At 38.8% G+C, this 23,141-nt stretch overlaps 1 protein-coding gene and 1 long non-coding RNA gene across 2 annotated transcripts; both read left to right on the top strand.

The window, feature by feature from the left end:
- The first annotated feature begins 697 nt into the window (after window positions 1-697).
- dnajb1b (DnaJ heat shock protein family (Hsp40) member B1b) lies at window positions 698-5,523 on the top strand. The gene is made up of 3 exons (XM_022196570.2): window positions 698-1,141; window positions 3,881-4,482; window positions 4,618-5,523. The coding sequence occupies exons 1-3, from the start codon at window positions 931-933 to the stop codon at window positions 4,849-4,851; spliced, it is 1,047 nt and encodes a 348-aa protein (XP_022052262.2). The 5' UTR covers window positions 698-930; the 3' UTR covers window positions 4,852-5,523.
- A 4,601-nt stretch (window positions 5,524-10,124) lies between these two features.
- LOC110952831 (uncharacterized) lies at window positions 10,125-13,811 on the top strand. Its single transcript, XR_007940929.1, has 4 exons — window positions 10,125-10,285; window positions 12,683-12,778; window positions 12,859-12,893; window positions 13,136-13,811. It is a non-coding gene; the product is annotated as an uncharacterized LOC110952831 (long non-coding RNA).
- The last annotated feature ends 9,330 nt before the right edge of the window (window positions 13,812-23,141 follow it).

A 23,141-nucleotide genomic window follows, 5' to 3' on the forward strand; every position in this document is an offset into this window, starting at 1 on the left:
GTACAGGGACAGAAAGCTGTATTTTGGGTGGAGTAAAGCTTTGAAATGACAAAGGCACGGGAAAAAAAGTAGTTTTGGGGTTGTAATCCATTTTTAAAACAATAACTTGCGAGTTTGAAAATACTAATGGAGGAGAAACACCTTTAAAACTATATGTATTTGGACAGACAGTTGTATTTGGGTAGACTCTGCATTTTAGCTGTCAACCAATTCAGTATGCTGGGATGTCGTGAAAAACAAGTGTCTTAAAAATGTGTTCCTGAAACTGCAGCCTCCTGTACCTCACACTAATAATATTTTAACAGGTTTGAGCTTATAATCTACTAAAATGCAGTTCTCTCACATTGTTGTACGCTGAAAAAACTTAAAATGATTTTCAATGTACTCTGACAGCAGTCTTAAGTGCCTCACCCAAAAATAACAAAAGGTCTTTCTAGCAGTCCATCCAGTTTTAGACAGTGTGGTATCTGATCTGTTACATGTATTACTTATTAAGTTAGTAGTATAGAGCTTGTGTTCTTGTCTGCCACCCTTTCCTGTGTATTGTTTAAAACGTTCTACAGTATAATTGGCAATAAAGCTCGGCTGCATGTTCTTTCCGTGGTAGACATCATAACGGGGTCCTGGTGGACTGATTAGGCCTGGCATGTCCGGAGCAGAGGTATTTCCGACTGCACTGGGAGGCAGCACGGCGTGACGTTCCAGTGGGCGTGGCTCTGCCGGGGTGTCATCGTGGAGATTGTTCGGGCTGCTTATGGAAAACTCTGGAAGTTTCCACGCTGTTTATAAACGAAAGAAGTCGGTCCACAGTGGCGTGAACGGAGACAGACGACCGACCGACCGACTCAGGAGGCTCAGCTAACACTTCACTGACAGCCGTTACCGAGCAGCGTTAACGTTTACCCTACACGGGCCGCCGGGACGGTCGAAATGGGCAAAGACTACTACGACATTTTGGGAATTAAGAAAGGAGCGTCGGAGGAGGACATTAAGAAAGCTTATCGTAAGCAGGCTCTTCGCTACCACCCTGATAAAAACAAGTCACCGGGAGCCGAGGATAAATTCAAAGAGATTGCCGAAGCTTACGACGTTTTGAGCGACCCGAAGAAAAAGGACATCTATGACCGTTTCGGTGAAGAAGGTAGGCTTCCTGAATCACTCAACACTATAGGTGAATTTTTTTAGCTGGTTCACGTTAGAATACACACACTAGTTCTCAGCTGTGTCAGTAAACGTGGCTGGATCGACATCAGCAAACATGTAGGGGACCAGAGGGACGTTATCCTGGCTGTCATGGCGCTCAAAGCTCCACTCCTGTCAGGGCTTGAATTAGGAGAGGCTCCAACAGCAAAACTCACTTTACATGTTCCTACAAGAACTGAGCGACAGACTGAAGCAGAAAGTGTGTTCAAGGACCGGTTTCGTCAAATACATTTGGATTTGAAGTAATTGCTTTGCACTTTTAAATTGTCTTTCTGTCTTATGGCAATTTAGAAAATAGCTTGGTGACATTGTATACTGAACAAAAGTGTAACCACACCATAACTCAGAGAAACAGTTGCATTTCTACAGTTATGTTTAGAAAAAATGGTTAAATTTAGCCACTAAGTCTCTGCCACATGAGTTAATCCCCATTCTAGTCAGGTGTGGCTTTGAAAGACAATGATCAAATAGCATGACCTGTGTGCAAACACTCCTATGACAAGTAACTATAAAAACAATTTCAGATAACACAGTGCCACAGATGACAAGAGAAAGATGAGAACAGGCTGTTGTCATGCTGGATGTGTCTGTCATTGCTGTAGGCTGGCACTTAATCTGCCACGTGATGCTTTGGATGGACAACCATGTGATTCTGTCTCCCAAAACAGCCGCTAACTTCAGAAAGAGTAGGAAAATGCTCTGCTAGCCAGCATCCACAACCTCATTATCTCTAGCAGATGTGTGACTCAATCCTCACTTGTGATTTTTGGCCTGTGAAATCTCTTTCCATCTCGCCACCATCATTTCCATTAGAGTATGTAGTTTGTTGTTTCATGGCATCAATTCTGTGCCTTGTGTTGGGGGGGGGGAAGCAACAAGCAGTTATTTCATGATTTCAAAATATATTACTTGCCGTTTTTGTTTAGTATATAAAAAATGTAATCCCTGTATAAATTTAGGCTTATGTGATCAGGTCTCTGCTTTAATAAATGGGGAAAGAGTAGACTATATGTAAAATATGGGCTGAGATTCAGGGTCTGAAAAATGAACATCCAGCAAGGGGTGACTCCTCTGTTTGCAAAATGGTGTCCAATTCTATATAAATCTATAAAAAAAATGGCCCAACTTCTCACTTAATCTGTAGCCTTAGTAAACATTTTCCACTTGAGTCTGCGGTCTCAAAATCAAGTCTTAAGCCTTTTCAAACACAGCGTGATGTTGATCATATAAATTACCGTCGTATTTGGAGTGAAATGGACAATTGAGCCAGGGATTTTCCAGTTGGATCCACTCGTCTCTCATCATGTTTGGTCTCAAAGAGCAAGATGGTGACAGCTAAATCCCAGTCATCTTGGCGTCATCCATTAGGAGCCCGTTTCAGGCGAGAAAGACCAAACTTCTATCTAAACGGATGGCAAGAGAGCATACCTGCAGCTTCAGTGGTTACCTGGACATATACACAGCATATGTCAAGTCGTTTGTCAGATCTGATTAAGAAAACACACTTAAAAGTTACATGACTTTGCTCCAAAATAAAGATTAAAAACATTTTTACTCACTAGTTGTACGCACAGCTTCACAATACCACAGTTGAATCAATGCAACACAATTGCCTGAACGTTCTTGAGTGCATTTTTTTTTTACAAAGCAGATTTTTTAAGACTTAAAAAAATCTATTCAGGATCCTTTAAGTGGTGAGTTTTGACCTCCTAATGCCTCTTCAGATGACAAGTTTCTCTAGTATGGTGTGGAATTTGCTTCTGTCTCATCCTCATCCTGGTACTCCCTCAGCTTTAACATTTCCAAAGAAGGAGACTGAGAAGGAATAATTTGCCAGCTGCGTTGTAGAATTTTGTAGGTTTGTGCCACATTTTTTGTGTTGTCTGTACAGAGTGGAGCTGAAAGTTTGATGGCCAGTCTGTCTGAGAGGGTTTTGCTTTTTTATACCGCTTTTGTACAGATTTGAAATCCAGCCAAAACAACTAAAGAAATAATGTCAAGTAGCTCAGTCGCTATTATTTCGTTGTGGATTTTCACATCAGTATGAGCACATCAAAATGAGTATGCAGGCAGAAAAAGCACTGCAGCTTAGCTACTGCCAGTATACCGTTATTTTCTCCATTTAAGCTAATGGGGCACACGCCTATAGTAGTAACATGGAGGAACTATTTTGTTGGTGAATGTACGTGATGAATTTACAGAGCATTTTATAGTAAATTTTTAGTTTCTGTTCATTGTCACATGACATACGTCGTGCTGTTGCCCTTTCTTTTGTGTCAGTGGCTTTTTTTTTTAACATCAAGCTTAATGTCTTATATTTTACAGCATGTCTGCAACATCTGAACACATAATATCCCAGTGCATACATATGTAAATAATCTCATAGCAGCTTTCAAGTTAACCAGATAGTAGTATAGTATGTGACACTTCTGTTCAGGAATCAACTGATATCCAAAAAGATTATTTATATAAAAAAATGTTCAAGTAAATGGATGTTAAATTGAAATTTTTTATGCATGGTATACAAGTAAAAGTCCATTTTAAAGGGACCTAGTCTCTCCTATATAGGTCATGTCTTTCTCTTCAAAACAACACTTTGATGTAATGCACAAAATCTCAACCCTTTATTTATTTATTTATTTTTGCAGATATTAACTCAATTGTTTCTTTTGTCTAGGTCTGAAAGGCGGAGGCCCCACAGGTCCTGGCGGTGGTGGTCCCGGCACCTTCAGCTACACTTTCCAGGGTGACCCTCATGCCATCTTTGCAGAGTTCTTCGGTGGACGTAACCCCTTTGAACAGTTCTTTGGTGCCCACAATGGAGACGAGAACATGGACACAGACGACCCGTTTAGCCACTTTGGGATGGGGGGCAGTGGTATGGGCGGGTTCCCTCGCTCTTTCAGCGCCGGAATGGGAGGAATGGGAGGAATGGGCAGTCACACTAGCGTTGTAAAGAAGCAGCAGGACCCCCCTGTGGTTCATGATCTTAAGGTAACCATGGAGGAGGTGCTGTCCGGTTGCACAAAAAAAATGAAGATTACTCGCAAAAGACTGAACCCTGACGGAAGAACGATAAGGACAGAAGATAAAATTCTGGAGGTGCAGATAAAGAAAGGATGGAAAGAGGGCACCAAAATCACGTTTCCTAAAGAGGGGGACGAGACTCCGAGGAACATTCCAGCTGATGTGGTCTTTGTGTTGAAGGATAAGCCACATCCGGTGTTCAAACGCGACGGCTCTGATGTTGTTTACACTGCCAAGATCTCACTCAGAGATGTAAGTTAAGATTAGATCCAACTTTGAATAACATTTATTTAATGCTAACCTAAAGAATTCGTTTCAGCTCATTAGTAGAGTGAAGTACCGCATAAATGTTAATTTTCTGTTTTATTTGCTCTTCTTCCCCGTCAGGCCTTGTGTGGCTGCACAGTAAACGCACCCACACTTGACAGCAGAACAGTGACCGTAACATCAACAGACATTGTGCACCCGGGGATGAAGCGACGGATCAGCGGCGAGGGGTTGCCTTATCCAAAGCGGCCTGATCGTCGAGGTGACCTGATAGTGGAGTACGATGTCAAGTTCCCCGAACGACTCCCTCAGAGCGCCCGAGACACCATCGCTCAGGTCCTCCCAAGATCTTAAACAAGACAAACAGGACAGCAGGGTTTATATGAAGCTGCCAACATTTTATTTTATTTTTTTTTGATCAACCATCACATGGACGTTCTTGTGGAGGTTGAACTCACTCCAGACAGTGAAGAACAGTCATGAGTCAGGCCATCCTATGTGTGCACAAAGAATGCCTCCCATAAATAAGTGCAGCATTTAACAGGCTGAAATGTAAATAAATGACCAATTTTGTGTGGTGTTTGGTTTACTGAGTAAGATTATATTTTCATGAAAACAAGTGTATAATAGTATGTTTATATATAAATGGCCATGCACTGTTTGAACTGCTTTGTTCATAATAAAAGTTCTCATTGACAAAAATGTTACTTTTTTTAGCATGAAATTGCAACATGAAGACTTGTATTGAATTGTTTACATGGTTTGGGATGGGCTACCTGAAAAGTTTATACTGATGCAGAGAAGGATTTCAGCCATGTAAAGTCTACTTTTCTATGACATGGAGAAAGTTTTTTTTTGTGTGTGTGTTTAAATGAATTGCATAGGAGCTCACACAGGGAGAAATGAAAACTTTACATTCAAATGAAAAGTTGCTGGGTAACTGATGCTAACACAAATGGTAGTACTTGTTGTTTGACTGTCAGTAAGGAAAGCCCAATAAAGAAATCTGGTTCTGTAAACACAAAACAGTCATCCTGCAGTTTTTTTTTAATTAAATTGTGTGATTCTTTTTTTTCTAATGAAGGGCTTTTGGAAGTGACCTTGTTTTTGCCTAATGCAAAGTAAGTTTGAACAAGAACCATTTTCTCTCACATGGCCTAGAGCGTCTTGTGCTTGAATCCTGGACCTTTCAAATGTGGAGTGCAGGAGTGAAGTGTGAAACTTGATCGGAACTCATAGTGAATGTGTATGGCAGCGTAATCTGTACACAGTGCTTATGAAAGGTATTCACCACCCACTTTGACATTAAACAGCCTTTTTTTGTAAATACCTGTCATGATTATAAACTCACACGGGAAGATTACTGAAGTTTTAATTATGTTGAACTGAAAACTGATTAAAGCAAGCTTGGGAACAGCTGTGAAAACTGTATTCCCTTCTTCACTGAGGCATGTGGAGAAAATACCACTGATTATATTATAATGAAACAAAACAACAAATGTGACTCGGAACTACTGGTGAATCACCTTCCTGTCCTTCCTTCAATTACTCCAGAGCAGCCATGTGAGTTGAGCCCGTCATGCCCCTGACATTGCCCTCTTTACCCCTTAAGGCCAAGTATTTCCCTTATGCAATTATTTTCAAAACGACCACCAGCACACCGATTACAAGAGGTGAATTTAGATAAAAGTATCATAACTTGTGGAAAAAAATCTGAATATTTCATGAAAGAAGTTGATGCTTTTTGAATGGAGTCTGTCGGAGCCACTATTAAGGGTTGGAGCCACAGCCCTTAGTATGATTATACTGTAAGGTACTTCATGTATTGGCCTCACTTTCAAACCTCGGTTTTTGACACTATGTCCTTTACACTCTCTAAGTCTGACATCATCATGTCTGATCAGTAATAGGGTCTAAAGGCCAAAGTCTTCTCTGCTGCTAGTATCAAAAGACACACAGTTCCATGTGAAATCTCATAAGTCAACTACAGGTTTGCTTGAACACTGAGCAAATACTTTGATTTTAAAAAGCATCTGTGCACCATTTTTCAAATGAGGCTTAACTAATCCAGGATATTACATAATGTTGGCTGCCGAATGGAATCCTGTTTTTCCTGTCTTTGTAAGTTTCAGCAACATCTTAAGATAAAAAAGGCCCTGAAGAGCTGTAAAGACAAACCAAGATAATTCAATTGTCCATGTAAAACAAACAAAGAAAAAAGAAAAATACAAAAGCTAAGACCCAGAGCATCACAACTAGGCAGCAACAATACAACTCATTAGGGCAAATGCTGCAGGGACCACCAGAGAAGAATTTAGGAACTACTGTATACACAAAATAATTAAGATCTATTTTATTCTTTTGGAATCAGGAAAGACTCGAATGGATTGTAGCTTTAAAGTCCATCAGTATTCAAAGATCTTCTGCCAATACTTAAACATCATAGTCATTTTTAGTCATTCTTTTTGAAATAATAGGGTACCATGTGGCAAACATTATTTGTCTTCACAATTTGGAAAGTATATAAGAAAATCTGTGAAAAAACGAAGAAGCCACTTGTAATTTTATTCAGTTTCTATATAGAAACTGAGAAATCATTTTTTGTTGAAATAAAAAATTTGCAAAATCCTTGTATTATTTGCATAACCTCCCTACAAGGCCGCTGGTCCATGGTGAATCATTCAGAAAGAGCGACTGTCTTGCTGTAAACCAGGTTTATTTACTTGCTAAAGCTGCTTTTGCTAACTTACAGCAAAACACACAAAATGTGCTGCTGTTGCCCGAGAGTATTAATGCACGTGAACTAATTGTTTTCATTTTTCATGGCAATGTCGCCACATGAATCAGAAAATTCTTGTTTGAAGGTAAAAGTGAGACTCATCAAGAGTTTCATTAATATGCACATAAAGGGATCTTTAACTGAGGAGTAATTCAGTAAAGTGAAATTCCAAAGAAAACGTTAAGAATGCTAAGAAGGTGTCTTTCCTTTTACTAAAGTTAAATTTGACTGTCAGATCCGTTTTTACTCCTCTCATTTTCTTACAAATAAAGCTTTAAGAGCGTTTTCTGGGAATAAACCTGCTTTGTTGAGTGTTATTTGTCTGGTTGTCATTCTGCATGAGGCAGCCCCCAGGCTTCCCTCTGAAACCCATGACTCAGTCAGCAGACAGGCTGCTTTTTGAGTTTGACTCCCTCCAGCTTCATGATTTGTGGATGCATTAATCTGCACAGGTCATGAAGAGGAGCCTCACTTAAACACTGAAGACTTTATACACCATCGCAGTCATGAGCTGTTTCTTCACAGCAGTGGGAACAAGAGGATGTGGAGGAGCACAACTTGTATGTACTGTATATTCTCTATTTCAGGAGGGAAAATATGCAGACACAGAGGCATGACGAGAACAGAAGCATGCCCATTTACTAATGACAAGAGCTGAAGCCACAATCTGCAACCACAATCGCACCTTTGTGTCTTTTTTTGATATTTAAGACTCCATGTTTATGGCAGTGAATCAGATGACTTCTTTGGAGCTACACAACTTCCATTTTTTGTGATATCGCTGCACTAATCTTTTTGTTTTACAGACATTGATTAGACTTGGATGAGAGGATGAAGTTTCCTCATGTCATCATAGTTTGCTGCTTCTCAGGTGAGTTGTGATGCATTTTATCTCTCAGGATATCCACATTCATGTCTTCTTTATTGATTAGAATTTTAACATGAGCATATACTTGAATACAAGTGAATTTTAAACTTTACGAATGTAAAGTGTAAATTTATAAATGCGCTGATGCAGTAATGGCATTTTTCACCTTAAAGCGTGGTTACAATCTGACAGTCCTGACAGAAACATCAAAACAGAGTGCATCTATTAGTTATCCTAGGAAATTCTGTTGCTTGTTATAAAGACAAAATGTCAAAAAAAAATGGCCACATAATTTTGAATGAGCTTCATGTCGGGAAGCAGTCTTCTGCTTATCCTGTTTTCAGTGCAATTTTATTGTAGTTAAAGCATATAATAAAGTATTTGTTTATAATTATTAGAAGATGTCTATAGATTTGAGAGAATAAATCACTATTCTTTACACTATTTTTTTTAATGTCACTTGTAGTTTTACTTATCTTCATGAATATATCTGTTTTTAAAAAATGCAGATTTATTACCCCCTCAGTACTTTTATGACTTTTTTTTCCTCCAACCAGTGGTTAACCAGTGAGTATTTTCATGAAAAGAAAGCTGCAAGAGTTTAATTAGCATGCAACTTTCCAGGCTAAATTGAAAAGCCACGGCGATGTTATACAATAAATAAAGAGAATAAATCAGAGCAGTATATAAGACACATATAGCAACTAGGATTTGCAACACTTCTTCACTGTAACTCTCAGTTTCTCTACAGTTCTAACCAGGCCTTTTCTTTCATACTGCAGCTTTGTGTCTGGAGGCCTCTAAAGTGTTGGAGGTGAGCGGTCATGTTGGGGGAGAGGTTTCCATCCGCTGCTCTGGTAGACGAGTCGCAGACAATAGCTCTGAACAAAGCAGAATGTATTTCTGCAAAGGAATCTGCAGTAAAAACATTCTCATTCAGACCAAGAGGAGGAGGTCTGCCCTCACACGGCAAAGCAGATACTGCATGGAGGTCGACAGAAGGAACGACGTCTTCATTGTGACTATAAAGAAGCTGGAGAGGATGGATGCTGGACGGTATCAGTGTGGAGTGGAGAGAGCTAATAATATGTTGTACCAGGAAGTCAATCTCATCATCTTAGATGGTAAGTTTTTGGTTTGAACTTCCTGTTGGTATGTGCCGGTCAAAACGGGCTCACTCTGACCCGCAGATCAGCGTTACTGTAGATTACCCATCGTTGGGTTCAAATGTGGGTTGTTTAAATAAAATAATGCTCAAAATTACACCATTCAGACTGGAAAAATCACTTCATTTTACATGTTTGCTTTAAAATTCTCCTAAAATAGATTTTGTGAAAAACAAATCATTCTACAGTCCTTAGCACAATCTGGAGACAATCAGTAACATCGCTGTGACCAACAGTCACATCCCAAAAATTCTGACACTTTTCAGCTGAACTGGCTTTGCTTACAGGGAACAAGTATGGAAACAAGTTAAAAATGTAAGTCGTAAAAAGGATGCAGGGTTGCTATTTTCCCCCAGTATTGGAATGTCATATTGGGTGCTAGAAAAATGTTGAACAGTTTGATTCCATTTTTATTTCAAAAAATATATTTAGCTTTTTTATTCTTTATTCTGACTGTGCCACAGTGCACAAAATACTCTTTTAGGTATTTTTCCTTCTAGCCATGGTTGTGCTATTTCCGTAGAAATGCTGGGAAAATTGTACCACAGTGGGTAAAAATACGACATGTCAAAGAATGCCCAGAAACGGTTTAGAATCAAGCTGGTGTGTTGTTGAGCCCAGCAGAATTTTTTTTAGTGTCTGTATTACTAATATTTCTTTTGCACAAAAATTCCTCAGTTACGTATGTAATCTTATATGTACTATTTTTTTGCATTGGCAGAGTCAGCAACTATGTCATATGAGCACATGTCTACACATGCGTATCATCACTCACAAGTCATCCTCCATTATGTTCTCTCAAAGCTTCCACTGTCCCTCCTGGATTCCCTCCTTCCACAACTACTGCCCTGAAGGCCAGATCAGAGGCTCTGCCTCAGGGCAGCTTTCTGTCCAGCACTGAACCTTCAGCAGCACCTTTAACACTGCCTTCCTCAGAAAAGAAGAGAAACCTGAGACAAGCAACCAACCTCACAGGTATTTCAGGGCTTGGCTTAACTTATGTCTTTATAACAAGCTAAAAAGTCTCAAAAATTATACTCTGCTTAATAAAAACGATCAGTTAAGGTAACTTTAAATTTGTATCCACTTTCTGGCATCCTTAAAATTCCTCCTTTTCCTAGGAATCATAAATATGAAATACAATTTGCACTGTATGCATAATTGATTGAATATGAGTCACACAGTCCAAGTTATAAAAAGGCCCTTAAGGCCTTGTGGTTTATGAGTTATTATCCAAGATGCCTTAATTTGTTACAGCTCTATAATTTATCCTGGCAGTGGAAACTGTGGATTAGATCTAGAATCCCTCCATTAAAGATTGCTTTTAGACATTTTTCAAGACATATACATTACTTTGCTTTGACTATGACGTGTCAGAGCACAGAAAAACTCTGCCTCTTCCACAGATAAATGTTAAAAAGTAACAAACACCACATACATCATATTACACTTCACTGTGATGCTCAAACATACAACTGAAGAAATAAAAATATATTTGAAGTCAAGTGGTGGTAAAGATACTGTATACAAAATATCCAGTCAAAATTAATAAAACCAAATTCACTGTTAATGTCCCTCTACTTAAATGTACAATGCTCTGAAAAAGTATTTCCTGGTGTCTTCTATCTTTGCACATTTCTCGCACTTAAATGTTCCAGATCATTAAAAACTAGTATTTATATTTATTGAATATTAAAGAGAAATATCCTACACAACACAAAATGCAGTTTTCAAATGAGGATTTATTGACAATTTATTGAAAAATTGTATCACCGCTGTGAAAAAGTAACTGGTGCCCCTAAACCTAATAACTGGTTGGGCCACCCTTGGCAGCAACAACTGCAGTTAAATGTTCGCTACAGCTTGTGATCGGTCTTTACGCCGCCAAGGAGGAATTTTGGCCCATTCTCCTAATTAGATGATTTTTTATTTATTTTTTTTTACCATAAACTGGCCTTTTTAGGTCTTGTCATAGCATTTCAATTGGATTGAAGTCCCGACTTTGACTCAGCCACTCCAAAACCTTAATTTAGTTCATTCTAAACCACTCAGAGGTGGACTTGCTTATCTGCTTTGGGTCACTGTCATGCTGTATTAGTGCTTGAATTGTAGGTCATGAACTGATGGGTGGATATTCTACAGGAGGATTTTCTGATAAAAAAAATAAATTTATGGCTCCATCAGTTATGAAAAGTTGTCCAGATCCTGACAAGTCTTTATGTTCTTTTTGTTCAGTAGTAGTTTGCACTTTGCACTTTCTCGTGATGCCATTTTTGTCCAGTGTCTTCCTCATTCTGGAATCATGTAGACGGACTTTAACTGAGGCCAGTGAGGCCTGCAGTTCTTTTGCCGTTTGTCTGGGTTCTTTTGTGACGTCCTGGATGAGACGTTAATGCGCTCTTGGTGAAATGTTGGTTGACTGGCCACTCCTGGGAAGGTTTACCTCTGTTCCATGTTTCTCCATGTGTGGATAATGTCTCTCACTGTGGTTCCCTGAAGTCCCTGAGCCTACTTTAGCAATGGCTTTGTAACCCTTTCCAGACTGATGAAGGTCAATATCTTTATTTTGCATCAGTTCTTGAATCTCTTTAGAATGGGGCATCATGTGCTGCTTTTTAGTCTACGTCACAATGCCAGACAGGTCCAACAGATTCTACTTAAGTAAAGACTCACCAAGCCTGGCAGTAATCATATGTGGGTGTGGCTGATGAAATTTAAACCAACTGCCAAATGAATTTGATCATTTGGTTGATTAGTAACTAAGGGGGCAATTACTTTTTCACACAGGGCAAAGTAGGGCTGGACAGCATTTTTCCTTCACTACATTTAGCCATAATTTAAAACCATTTTGTGTTTTTGTGGGTTATATTTGTCTCATATTAAAATTTGCTTGATGATCTGAAACATTAAAATGTGACAAATGGACAAAACAGAAGAAACTTTGGTTAATGTCGATAGTGTGATCTTCTGAAAATATGCAGTCTCCATTTATAGCAGAGTTTCCACAGAACAGCGTTTCAGTTGAATGTGACTAAGACACGTGCTTTGAATAAATTACCAAACTTTTTTTTCTGTAACTTGGAAAAAATGTGTTGCTGTCTAGCTCTTCAATTCACTAAGAGCACATATTCGCGACTTAGCATCTTAGAGCAATGTAAGGAACTACTCGTTGAAGTACAGTGCAAGGCATGTAGAGAGTACAGAAAAACAAATCTATGCTACCTGCTATAATGAAGAGAATATAGTTGATTAAAGCTAAGTTAAGCCTGAGACAAGAACTTAATTAGGATTTTTAACCAGGATTGGAGTATTTTTTCATTTTGTTTGGAGGTTCTCAAACTAAACTATTTGATCTCCCTCTGTTGTTTGCAGACACCACAGTGGTCATTATTGTCTCTGGGAGCCTGGCTCTTCTGGTCTGTGCCATTATCCCTCTTATATTCTATGGACGCTGGAGGGGTAACTTAGGTGAGGACTAGACTTTAACTCCCCAGGCCAAAACCGAGCAGCTTCATGTTCAGACGTACACATTTGCTTGTTTATTTCAGACGGTCACAATGGACCAGGAGGAAACAAGCATGAGGTGAGTGAGCATTTTTTAAATCTATTGTCCATCTGTAATGATTTCAAAAACAGTGTATCTGGATCTGGAGCTACATGTCTCTGATCCGCAGCCGCTGACCAACCTCCAAAATGTTCATAGCTCTGTTTGTACTGTTGGTCTGTCCTCTGTCTGTTATTCTGCTATCCTGCTATAGCCCCCCCACCCCCCAACCTTAAAACCAAAATAAAAATAAAACTGAACTGAATTTAATCTATTTGCAGGGTGCTTCCTGTGAGGAAAATGCAGATGCTGGATTGAGGCTGCAGACATTTGAGCCACAAGTTGAACCAGAGTCCAGTTCTCAAGATGCCTCCCAGTATGCTTCCATCTACGCAGCACTGGATCCCAAAGCCCTGGACCTAGCATGATGCACAGTGCTCAGGATGTATTCCTGGACTGATAGTGTACCGAGTTTCTCTTAAAAGTTGAAGCCATGTCACAGTAGGACCTGCAGAGGGTGCTACAGATGTGACATGAGTCACCTGCTCCACTGTTACTTCTCACAACACCTCTGTAAGCCCACTTCCTTTGAAAATCTTTAAATACTTAAGTCTTGAAAGTCACAAGAATGTTTTTTTAGAAAGGCCTGCTGTACATTAATTTCACCTCGTCTCTGCCTCATTGTCACATCACTGCAGTTAACAAGACTTAAAGAAAGCAAATGGGAGACAGAATAAAAGTAACAGCACTGGTACACATGTGATACTGTATTGGATTGTAAGTGTAGCTCATTTTGGGTTCTTTATAAGCATTTAAAAATGTAACTTAAAAATATAACTATTCTAGCAATGGTGATATGAAGATATGTTCTTTATCTCCTTTTTTTAGATTCACCTGAGTCTCAAATAATAAAATCTGCTTTGATGTTAAATAAAGGAAATGAGTTTAATATGCTCAGTCAGTCACACATACCTGTTTTTATGCACAAGGGAGTCTGCTGAATTGTGTCTGTTTTTTTCCATAAAGGCTGTGATAAGTGGAAATTCAGAGAAAAACACAGTGAGTCTACAGTCACACCCATAACCTACTCATATATTACATCCGCCCATCAGAGAACCCATGAAGAGGCATCTTTAAACTTTGCTCGACATTACCGCACACACAAGCCTTTTGACCTATGAAAAGGTAACTCAACCCCAATGACTCACTACAGTAAGCCTGCATGTGTTGGAGACTCCCACATTTCCTCTATCTGCTCTTCACACAACCAAAGAGTCATTTTATATAATGCAAGAAAAGGTTGGGTCAGTGTCATTTCTACATTATTTGTCCTGTGTGCATGCTGAAATTGCTTCTGGGTGTTTGTGAATGGACTATAGTGAAAGCAACAGTTTAACATTTCAGGAAATTTCTAGAGAAACATATAAGAGAAGGACTGATTTCCCTCTCACATCCGTTTATCGATATTAGCCAGCAGCTCGTTGGCTTAGCTTTAGTGTAATGACTTGACACAGCTGGAAAAAGTTAGCCTGAGTTTGTTTAAAGAGAACACAATCAATAATCACCCCTAAAGTGAATTAGCATATTATATTTTATGTCTTTAATATGTTCAAAAAACAAAGGGTGGAAATAAAAATGTGCTTCCTGCCAGAGCTAGGCTAGCTACTTCCACCTGTTTGCAGTCTTTATGCTAAGCTAAGCTAACTTGCTGCTTACTGACTCTATATTACAGTTATTTAATCTTCAATTTAATTAGTCAGGTAAATTTGTATTGTTAATCATATTTCCCTAATGGAATCTCTTCGAGTCAACACCTATTGTTACTCGCCCAAGGAACGCGGCGGAATTATGTGACCATCGGCGTACGTTTGTCCTTCTGTCTGTCTGTGCGCAACATTACTTGAAAATGGAATAGCAGATTTGGGTGAAATTTTCAGGGAAGATCAGAAATGGCACAAGGACCAACTGATTAGATTTTGGCAGAGATGCAGAAGGTCTATAGTCTGTATCCATGGATTTGTTAAAGATTTCTGTATAATTCCAAGACAGCGGCATGGCGTCATTGTACACACGTGGACAAAATTGTTGGTACCCCTCAGTTAAAGAAGGAAAAACCCACAATTCTCACTGAAATCACTTGAAACTCACTAAAGTAACAATAAATAAAAATTTATTGAAAATTAAATAATCAAAATCAGTCATCACTTTTGAATTGTTGATTAACATAATTATTTAAAAAAACAAACTAATGAAATAGGGCTGGACAAAAATGATGGTACCCATAACTTAATATTTTGTTGCACAACCTTTTGAGGCAATCACTGCAATTAAACGATTTCTGTATTTGTCAATGAGCGTTCTGCAGCTGTCAACAGGTATTTTGGCCCACTCCTCATGAGCAAACAGCTCCAGTTGTCTCAGGTTTGATGGGTGTCTTCTCCAAATGGCATGTTTCAGCTCCTTCCACATATGTTCAATGGGATTCAAATCTGGGCTCATAGAAGGCCACTTTAGAATAGTCCAACGCTTTTCTCTCAGCCATTCTTGGGTGTTTTTGGCTGTGTGTTTTGGATCGTTGTCCTGTTGGAAGACCCATGACCTGCGACTGAGACCAAGCTTTCTGACACTAGGCAGCACATTTCTCTCCAGAATGCCTTGATAGTCTTCAGATTTCATCGTACCTTGCACACTTTCAAGACACCCTGTGCCAGATGCAGCAAAGCAGCCCCAAAACATTACTGAGCCTCCTCCATGTTTCACCGTAGGGACAGTGTTCTTTTCTTCGTATGCTTGGTTTTTGAGTCTATGAACATAGAGTTGATGTGCCTTACCAAAAAGCTCCAGTTTGGTCTCATCTGTCCAAAGGACATTCTCCCAGAAGCTTTGTGGCTTGTCAACATGCATTTTTGCAAATTCCAGTCTTGCTTTTTTATGAGTTTTTTCTGCAGTGGTGTCCTCCTTGGTCGTCTCCCATGAAGTCCACTTTGGCTCAAACAACGACGAATGGTGCGATCTGACACTGATGTACCTTGGCCTTGGAGTTCACCTTTAATTTCTTTGGAGGTTGCTCTGGGCTCTTTGGATACAATTCCAACGATCCGTCTCTTCAATTTGTCATCAATTTTCCTCTTGCGGCCACGTCCAGGGAGGTTGGCTACTGTCCCGTGGGTCTTGAACTTCTGAATAATATGAGCCACTGTTGTCACAGGAACTTCAAGCTGTTTAGAGATGGTCTTATAGCCTTTACCTTTAAGATGTTTGTCTATCATTTTTTTTCGGATGTCCTGGGACAATTCTCTCCTTCGCTTTCTGTTGTCCATGTTCAGTGTGGTACACACCTTTTCACCAAACAGCAGGGTGGCTACTTGTCTCCCTTTAAATTAGCAGACTGACTGATTATGAGTTTGGAAACACCTGTGATGTCAATTAAATGACACACCTGAGTTAATCATGTCACTCTGGTCAAATAGTTTTCAATCTTTTATAGAGGTACCATCATTTTTGTCCAGGCCTGTTTCATTAGTTTGTTTTTTTAAATAATTATGTTAATCAACAATTCAAAAGTAATGGCTGTTTTTGATTATTTAATTTTCAATAAATTTTTATGTATTGTTACTTTTGTGAGTTTCAAGTGATTTCAGTGAGAATTGTGGGTTTTTCCTTCTTTAACTGAGGGGTACCAACAATTTTGTCCACGTGTGTAACTATGACAACAAGCTGCCTGCTGACGATCATGATTGCAATTCCACTACAGATCCACTGCTGCGGACTTAACGTGACTTATCCTGACTGAGCAGCCTTGGCGGAGTACTGCACTCTGAGTGCTTTTATTGTTCTAAATGTGATATATACAGTACAGTAAATAACGGTGACTTGACATGGTGTCTCATCTAGCCAGCCGTCTGCCAAGCAGCAATTCAGTCTATGTCTTGAAATGTTAAAAGATTCCATTAAGCATAATGAAATCCAAAGCACTTTACACTTCAAATAATGCAACGTGTTAGAAATAAATGCTTACGAAATGTACACATCCAGAAGTTATGGAGCAAAATTATCATTAATTCTGCCATGTTTTGGACTACCTAGTGTCCTTTAGCTTTGTTGTTTCGACTAAAAATACCTGCCTATTTCCCTGCTAAATGCTCCAGTATGTTCCCCAGTTAGTCACGAACTGAATCTACTTTTTACTGCTGAGCACAGTGGAATTTTTTAACTATCAAAAAAAAAAAGTTGCTGCCAGCTCTGCATGTGGCAGAGAAAAAAATAATTGGCTTGTTATTGAAGGTTGATGATGTATGTAAATTTCAATTCCTGTTTTACTTTAAATTCACTTGTACTGCAAAAACATCCGAAATGACACGAGGACTTAATGGGAATGGAACTAAGTGTATGCATGCATCAGTCACCAGTCCTCTCACTTCTCTTAGGTTGATGTGTGACGCCTACGACTTATACCTTTTGTTTTTCTTCTGACAGTCAAACCCACAGGAAGATGTAGACAGTTGAGGTCTTATGTCGATGTAATCTCATTTACGCAATGACACACAGTGGTAGGGCAGCCTAAAAAGTATGAGCGCTGTTTAGATTTTTATCAGACTGTAGGTACCATTCAAGATAAGAAACAGCTACAGAGGTGCCTCTTTATGAAACAAAATGAAGACCATTTCCGTCTTCTATTGTCTTTTATATGGTAAGTCTCCCACATTATTTTATCCCTGCATTCATTTAACTTAAGGATGCCTTATTTCTTGATGCAATTTTGGCAGCTACATTGACAAAAGGAGCCGAAATCAACGCAGAAGGATTCGAGGGGGGAGAAGTCTGGTTCAAGTGCTCACACAGACTTGCACGAAACGCCAACAAGTATTTATGCATCAATTCATGTAAAAGCAGTGAAGACATACTGGTTACTGTAGAATCTGGTAGAAGAGCACAGTCAGGGAGGATAACTCTGGTGGACTCTGGGGATGGCTCTTTCACTGTGACCATCAGTCAGCTCCAGCTGTCAGACTCAAAGGAATACCTGTGTGCGGTGGACAGACCTGGACTTGATACGTATACTTCAGTACACCTCACTGTAACGAAAGGTATGTGCAGCAACTTAACACCTTTAAATTCAATATATCTCAAAGATTTGTTTATTTTTGTGTCTGTATTCATGAATGTACATCTCCCCATATGATAGTGGAACATAACTAAATACATTTAATCAAGTTCTGTTCAGTTTTACTGTATTTGTTTTCACTGGAGTGCTACTTTACGTTACAGTACTTCAGTGGAAAACTGTAATTTTTACTTTGGAAAAGTAAGCAAAAAAGTACCCCACCTTGGATATTTTAAAATAATTTGCCACATTTTTCTGACAGATGCCTGCTTTGCCAAATCATGGCTAAGATTACAGAATGTGAAACCGTTTTAAACCTCTGGTTAGAGAATATTGTTGGTTTGTGACCCCTGGCAAAAAAAAACAGTATTTGTCTAGAGCTCCGTGTGAGAAAATTCTGAAATCCATCCATTCTGATAAAACATTTTTAAACTTCTCAGGGGTTTATTAAAGTGGTCTTTGGAGGTTCTAAGAGATAAAACACACAAATTTCACAAACATTGCAATGAGAAATCCAAGAACTAAATACAAATTCATGTTCCAGTGCTTTTTTCTTCCTCTTTCCATGTCCATAAATCAAGAAGCGAGTAAGTGATCAGACTCTTACGTTGGGATCTCCTGGATTAAACTACCACATTGCATGTTAAAACAGCTACACTTTGAGCAGCTACAACATAAAAACCTGTCTATGCATTGATGCAAAAGAATTAATCTAATAATGTTACATATTTTGTATAGCAATGGAATGGAAATAAATGCCATTTTACTTTCAACCAAAGAACATTAAGTTATATTTTTTAAATTAACTGAAATAAATACTCACTGGTAACGTAAATGAATAAATTCTATTCTGATTGATTGTTTAACTGATGCCATTTTAATTTAAGTAAAACTACCAAAAGTCTGAGCACCTCTTGCACCACTTGTTTCTGTACAGTTGTTCCAAAGGAGACAACTGTTACACCAGATGTTTCTTCCACATGGACATACCAGAATGTCACCAATTCAACACAATCAACAACTGAAATGGACATTCTTTGGACTACAAACATTTCAACAGGTAAGAGCTAAAAAAAAGTCAGATCTGAATGCTTACAAATATGAACCTGACATACAAACTTACATAAAGTTTTATCCCATCCTGCCTTACAGCCCCAGTCTTCACTAATGTAACAGAGCAGAACATCTGGACAGGTGAGTCTTTATCTGATTATTTGGTTAACAGCTTGTGACCAAGATAAGATGTTTCATTTGTTTTTGATCAGGTACAATCTTGTATGTTACCATCGGAGGCGTTGCTATCATCTTTATCTTGATGCTGCTGGCAGTGTGGTGCAGGAAGCGCAAAGAAATTTCAAAACCTCAACTGCGAGTCTGCTCCAACAGCAAGGACGTCAGCAATGCACATGAAAGTGAGGTACGAGTGTCAGGATGTCTCTTCACAGCACAACAGCTGTCTTTGAGAGCATATTAAGTTCAGCTGAAGATGATCAAATTTCTTTTCCTGGTTTCAGAGGAAAACGTACAGTATAGACCAGAAGTGAGAACGCCCCTGTGTAAGACCACTTAAATGTCAGATGATTCAAAATGGCATTACTTCTAAGTAGAACAGTGGGGTAATTACCCTGTCGTCAAACGGAGAACCAACAGTTTGGATTTACTATATTAAAAATAAAGGCCCCACAGTAGGAACTCAATAAAAACAAAAGTGAGTGCACTTTTTCCTTTTTTTTGCAATAATTTGCTTACATCAACAGATCCAATCCTTGGCCTGGAGGATACCAAATTTCAGATGTTCTGCCATTATTCAGAGACAATTGTTTTCAGCTGCTCTTTGCTGAAAGTATTGTGTTACTCTGCCTTTCTCTTAAAATTATCCCCAAGGTTCTAGTGCAAACAAGTCAGGCTACATATTGGTCAGGTCAAGGTTTTCACTTTTTCTTCTTTACAAACAATTGTGTGACTTTGGCAGTGTGCTTTGGATCATTAGAATACTGGAATATTCCTCTTGTGGAAACTGCAAGGATTCAAGGTGCCATTTATGAACGGCAAACAGCTTTTGCATTTATACGGCCCTGTGTCATCATACGGCCACCTCCGTGCTGCACTGTCAGGACCATGCAGTCACTGTGGTAGTCTTTGCCAGATTCACAGCAAACATGCTGGACCCCATCTGAGCTGAAAAAATTGATCTTGATCTCATCTGATCAAGGAATCTGCTCCTAAAATTCATCTGGCTACTTTTCATGTACTTATGCAAAGTTTAAGCTTGACGTTACATGCCAAAAAGCAAGCGCTGTTTTTTGGGTTGTTTTTTTTTGCTGTTAAATGTCTTACACACCGTCTAAGCTGTTACAGAAACTCTGATTTCCATTCACTGTCCATGTGTCAAGATTAAAGTCTGTTTTTGAGACTACGATTGTGCAAGTAGTTCCCATTTCTTACAGTTCTGTGATTTTTTAGTTCCTCTGGCAATTCTTTCCTATGTGGAGCCATGATGCGGACGTGCAGAAAGACATAAGCCATAGGTTAGAAACTGAAAGAGCTCTGTGTTCACAGGTCATTTTATAATCATGTTCATGTAATTAGAGTAACTAGAAATCTCAGGGACTTAAGGGATAATCCTTGGTTGGCTGGGGATTACAGGTTTTCTAACTTGTCTGTCAGTGTTATGTTCATTTTTGTTGCATTGAGGGTCTGCTTTGGGGCCTGTATTTTCAATATAATCTTAACAAAATATCTGTTTTTAATCCTCATGATAGAAAATACCGTACTTGTCATCACAGAAATAATACAGTTATTGAGAAGCAAAATTAATCATAAATAATTTAACTTTTAAATCATATCTTTTCTGTTGTTTACTTCAAGGAGAGGGGGTTTCCAAAGGCCACAGTTCTCTATTTTAAGTTAGTGGAGCTTTTGCATTGGGATGCTTTAAAACCACAACAAGCCACAAGTATTCTCAGTTCAGAGAAGTGTTTCATCGGAGAAATACTTTGACATTTCATATAAAACACTTGTTTGCTTTCTTGTTAAGCATTACCTAGATTTAAATGACAAAGCATGAGCAGTTCAGATGATTCATCTTCATCTACCCAAAAGACAGTATAGCGATGTAGGTCAGTTGGAAGCGTGCAGAACTTAATGCACAATCATGGTAGTCATGCAAGTAAAATGCAGGAACGTAAATTGTGAACATGTAAATATGCTTTGGGTTTTATTTACGTGTGTAGTAAAACACAATTCATTTCAACAACTGACATGCTGTTAGATGAAAAGACAGGTACTATGCAAATGTATTTGTGTTAAATATAATGCTACAGCCAGGAGGTTCCAACTTAGCCCACATACTGGCACATCCAGCAAACCACCACTTGTTCACGTTACATCTTTGTGTCAAAATGGATCAAATTCTGATCTTGTGTGGTGAGCTTGAGAGTTATTGCTATGCAGATTTTATTTTTACACCTTTGGAAGTAGCCGTGCTGGCTGTTACCTTTTGTTTCCAGCTCAGTGCTAAGCTAAGCTAATTGGCTGCAAGCAATAGATGTAATGGACATCTGAATGTGCAAAAATGTGTAATATGTTTACAAGTAGGGCCATTTTATTAAGCATAAATGGGGCATTATTTCTGATATATATAGCATTATTTAGTTTCCAATATACCAAATGATAATGAAATTATTATTTCCTTGGTTTTAGGCAGAGAATTATTTTCAGGAAATGCAAATTTCCCAAATATTTACATTTTAGGTACTTTCTTTTAGAAAATTATGAACTTAAAGTACTATTCCAGTTCTGCCTTTCTAATTTACACTGTGCACTTTTCAATTAAGGTAGTAATTTCATATTACTGCTGTAAAACCTACATGGTTTTGTTAAGCAGATTTAATACACAATACAATTTAAATGAGAAAGGTGTAGAACACAGAATAACTTGCTAATTATTCTTTCTTCTCACCTTTTCAACAGGTCGACTGTGAGTACGATGACATTGAGAGTGTGGTTCAGAGTGCTACAAAGTTACCTGAGAGCACTTCTGTCGGTGCTCACCACCCAAAACAGAATCCACCGACATCTGGAGCCACAGCAGCTGAATGTACCAGACCCATTCCAATCTATGAAAACATTTCTTTCACCAAAGGTGCTGCAGGTTCAAATGTGCCAAAGGACCCTGACATTATCTCTGGGATTTACATCAAACCTTTGCCGCCAATATTATCTGAAAGACCAGCTGATGGGTGTCCTAGCAACCACACAAAGCCCAAATCAGTTTGGTTTGGTTTGGATCTAACGGGAATAAATCTGAGTTGAAGTCAAAGACATTGATGGACAACAGTTCTCCAACTAACATCATTACTATAAGCTTTTACACTATAAACGGCTGTTTTTGTGTCAGTCTGCTCTGTTTTACTCTCTCTCTCTCTCTCTCTCTCTCTCTCTCTCTGTGTGTGTGTGTGTGTCTCAAAAAAGTTTCTTTAGGGTTAGGCATTGTTTTGGTGTTGGTTAAGGTTAGGGTTAGGTTAAGGGTTCGGGGTTAGGTATGAATGGGAGTCAATGGTATGTCCCCACAGGGATATAAGAACCAGACGTGTGTGTGTGTGTGTAGGTGTGTGTGTGTGTGTGTTCATAGTTCTGGTTTAGGTCAGAGGAAGTGTTGGGACCCAGTGCATGATGAAAGTCACACAATGTGGAGTGGTGGTGGCAGTGACAATAACAAGTCTTTAACACTTTGCATTTGTGGGTGATTTTACGTGACTTTTGCAGCTGAAGTCATTATGTATACACCTACCAGACTGTATTTGCTGTTAAGAAGAATTCGAGTGTCCTTGAAACTTTGGTGCCTCCTAGTGGTCATATCGATAAAGACACTGTGACAGACAGCACTGCATATTGATATAATATTTTTTTAGACACTGTTATAAAACCGTAAAGAGTATTTGCTTGTAATATGTGACAAAATCACACCGATGCCTAATTAATAAAGTGTAAAGAAAGGGATTGTTGCTTTGGGATTACTTGCTCAGCTGGTGTAAGAAAAGACGTACTTGCCTAATGAATTTTGATCAGACATACTGTCAAAACATCTGTAATTCTACATATTTTTTTTGCTTATTTTACAGATTTTTTTTCTCGAAATGTTTGAAATACAAGAAGATGTCAGTACAATTGCAAAAACAGAC

This window comes from Acanthochromis polyacanthus, chromosome 3 (assembly GCF_021347895.1).
Source record: "Acanthochromis polyacanthus isolate Apoly-LR-REF ecotype Palm Island chromosome 3, KAUST_Apoly_ChrSc, whole genome shotgun sequence".
Lineage (NCBI taxonomy): Eukaryota > Metazoa > Chordata > Actinopteri > Pomacentridae > Acanthochromis > Acanthochromis polyacanthus.

What these genes read in the sequence shown, in the direction of transcription:
- dnajb1b (XM_022196570.2), top strand. Translation starts at nt 931, where the DNA reads ATGGGCAAAGACTACTACGACATTTTGGGAATTAAGAAAGGAGCGTCG. An exon ending in TGACCGTTTCGGTGAAGAAG is followed by an intron (nt 1,142 to 3,880) that starts GTAGGCTTCCTG and finishes TCTTTTGTCTAG; the next exon opens with GTCTGAAAGGCGGAGGCCCC. An exon ending in CCAAGATCTCACTCAGAGAT is followed by an intron (nt 4,483 to 4,617) that starts GTAAGTTAAGAT and finishes CTTCCCCGTCAG; the next exon opens with GCCTTGTGTGGCTGCACAGT.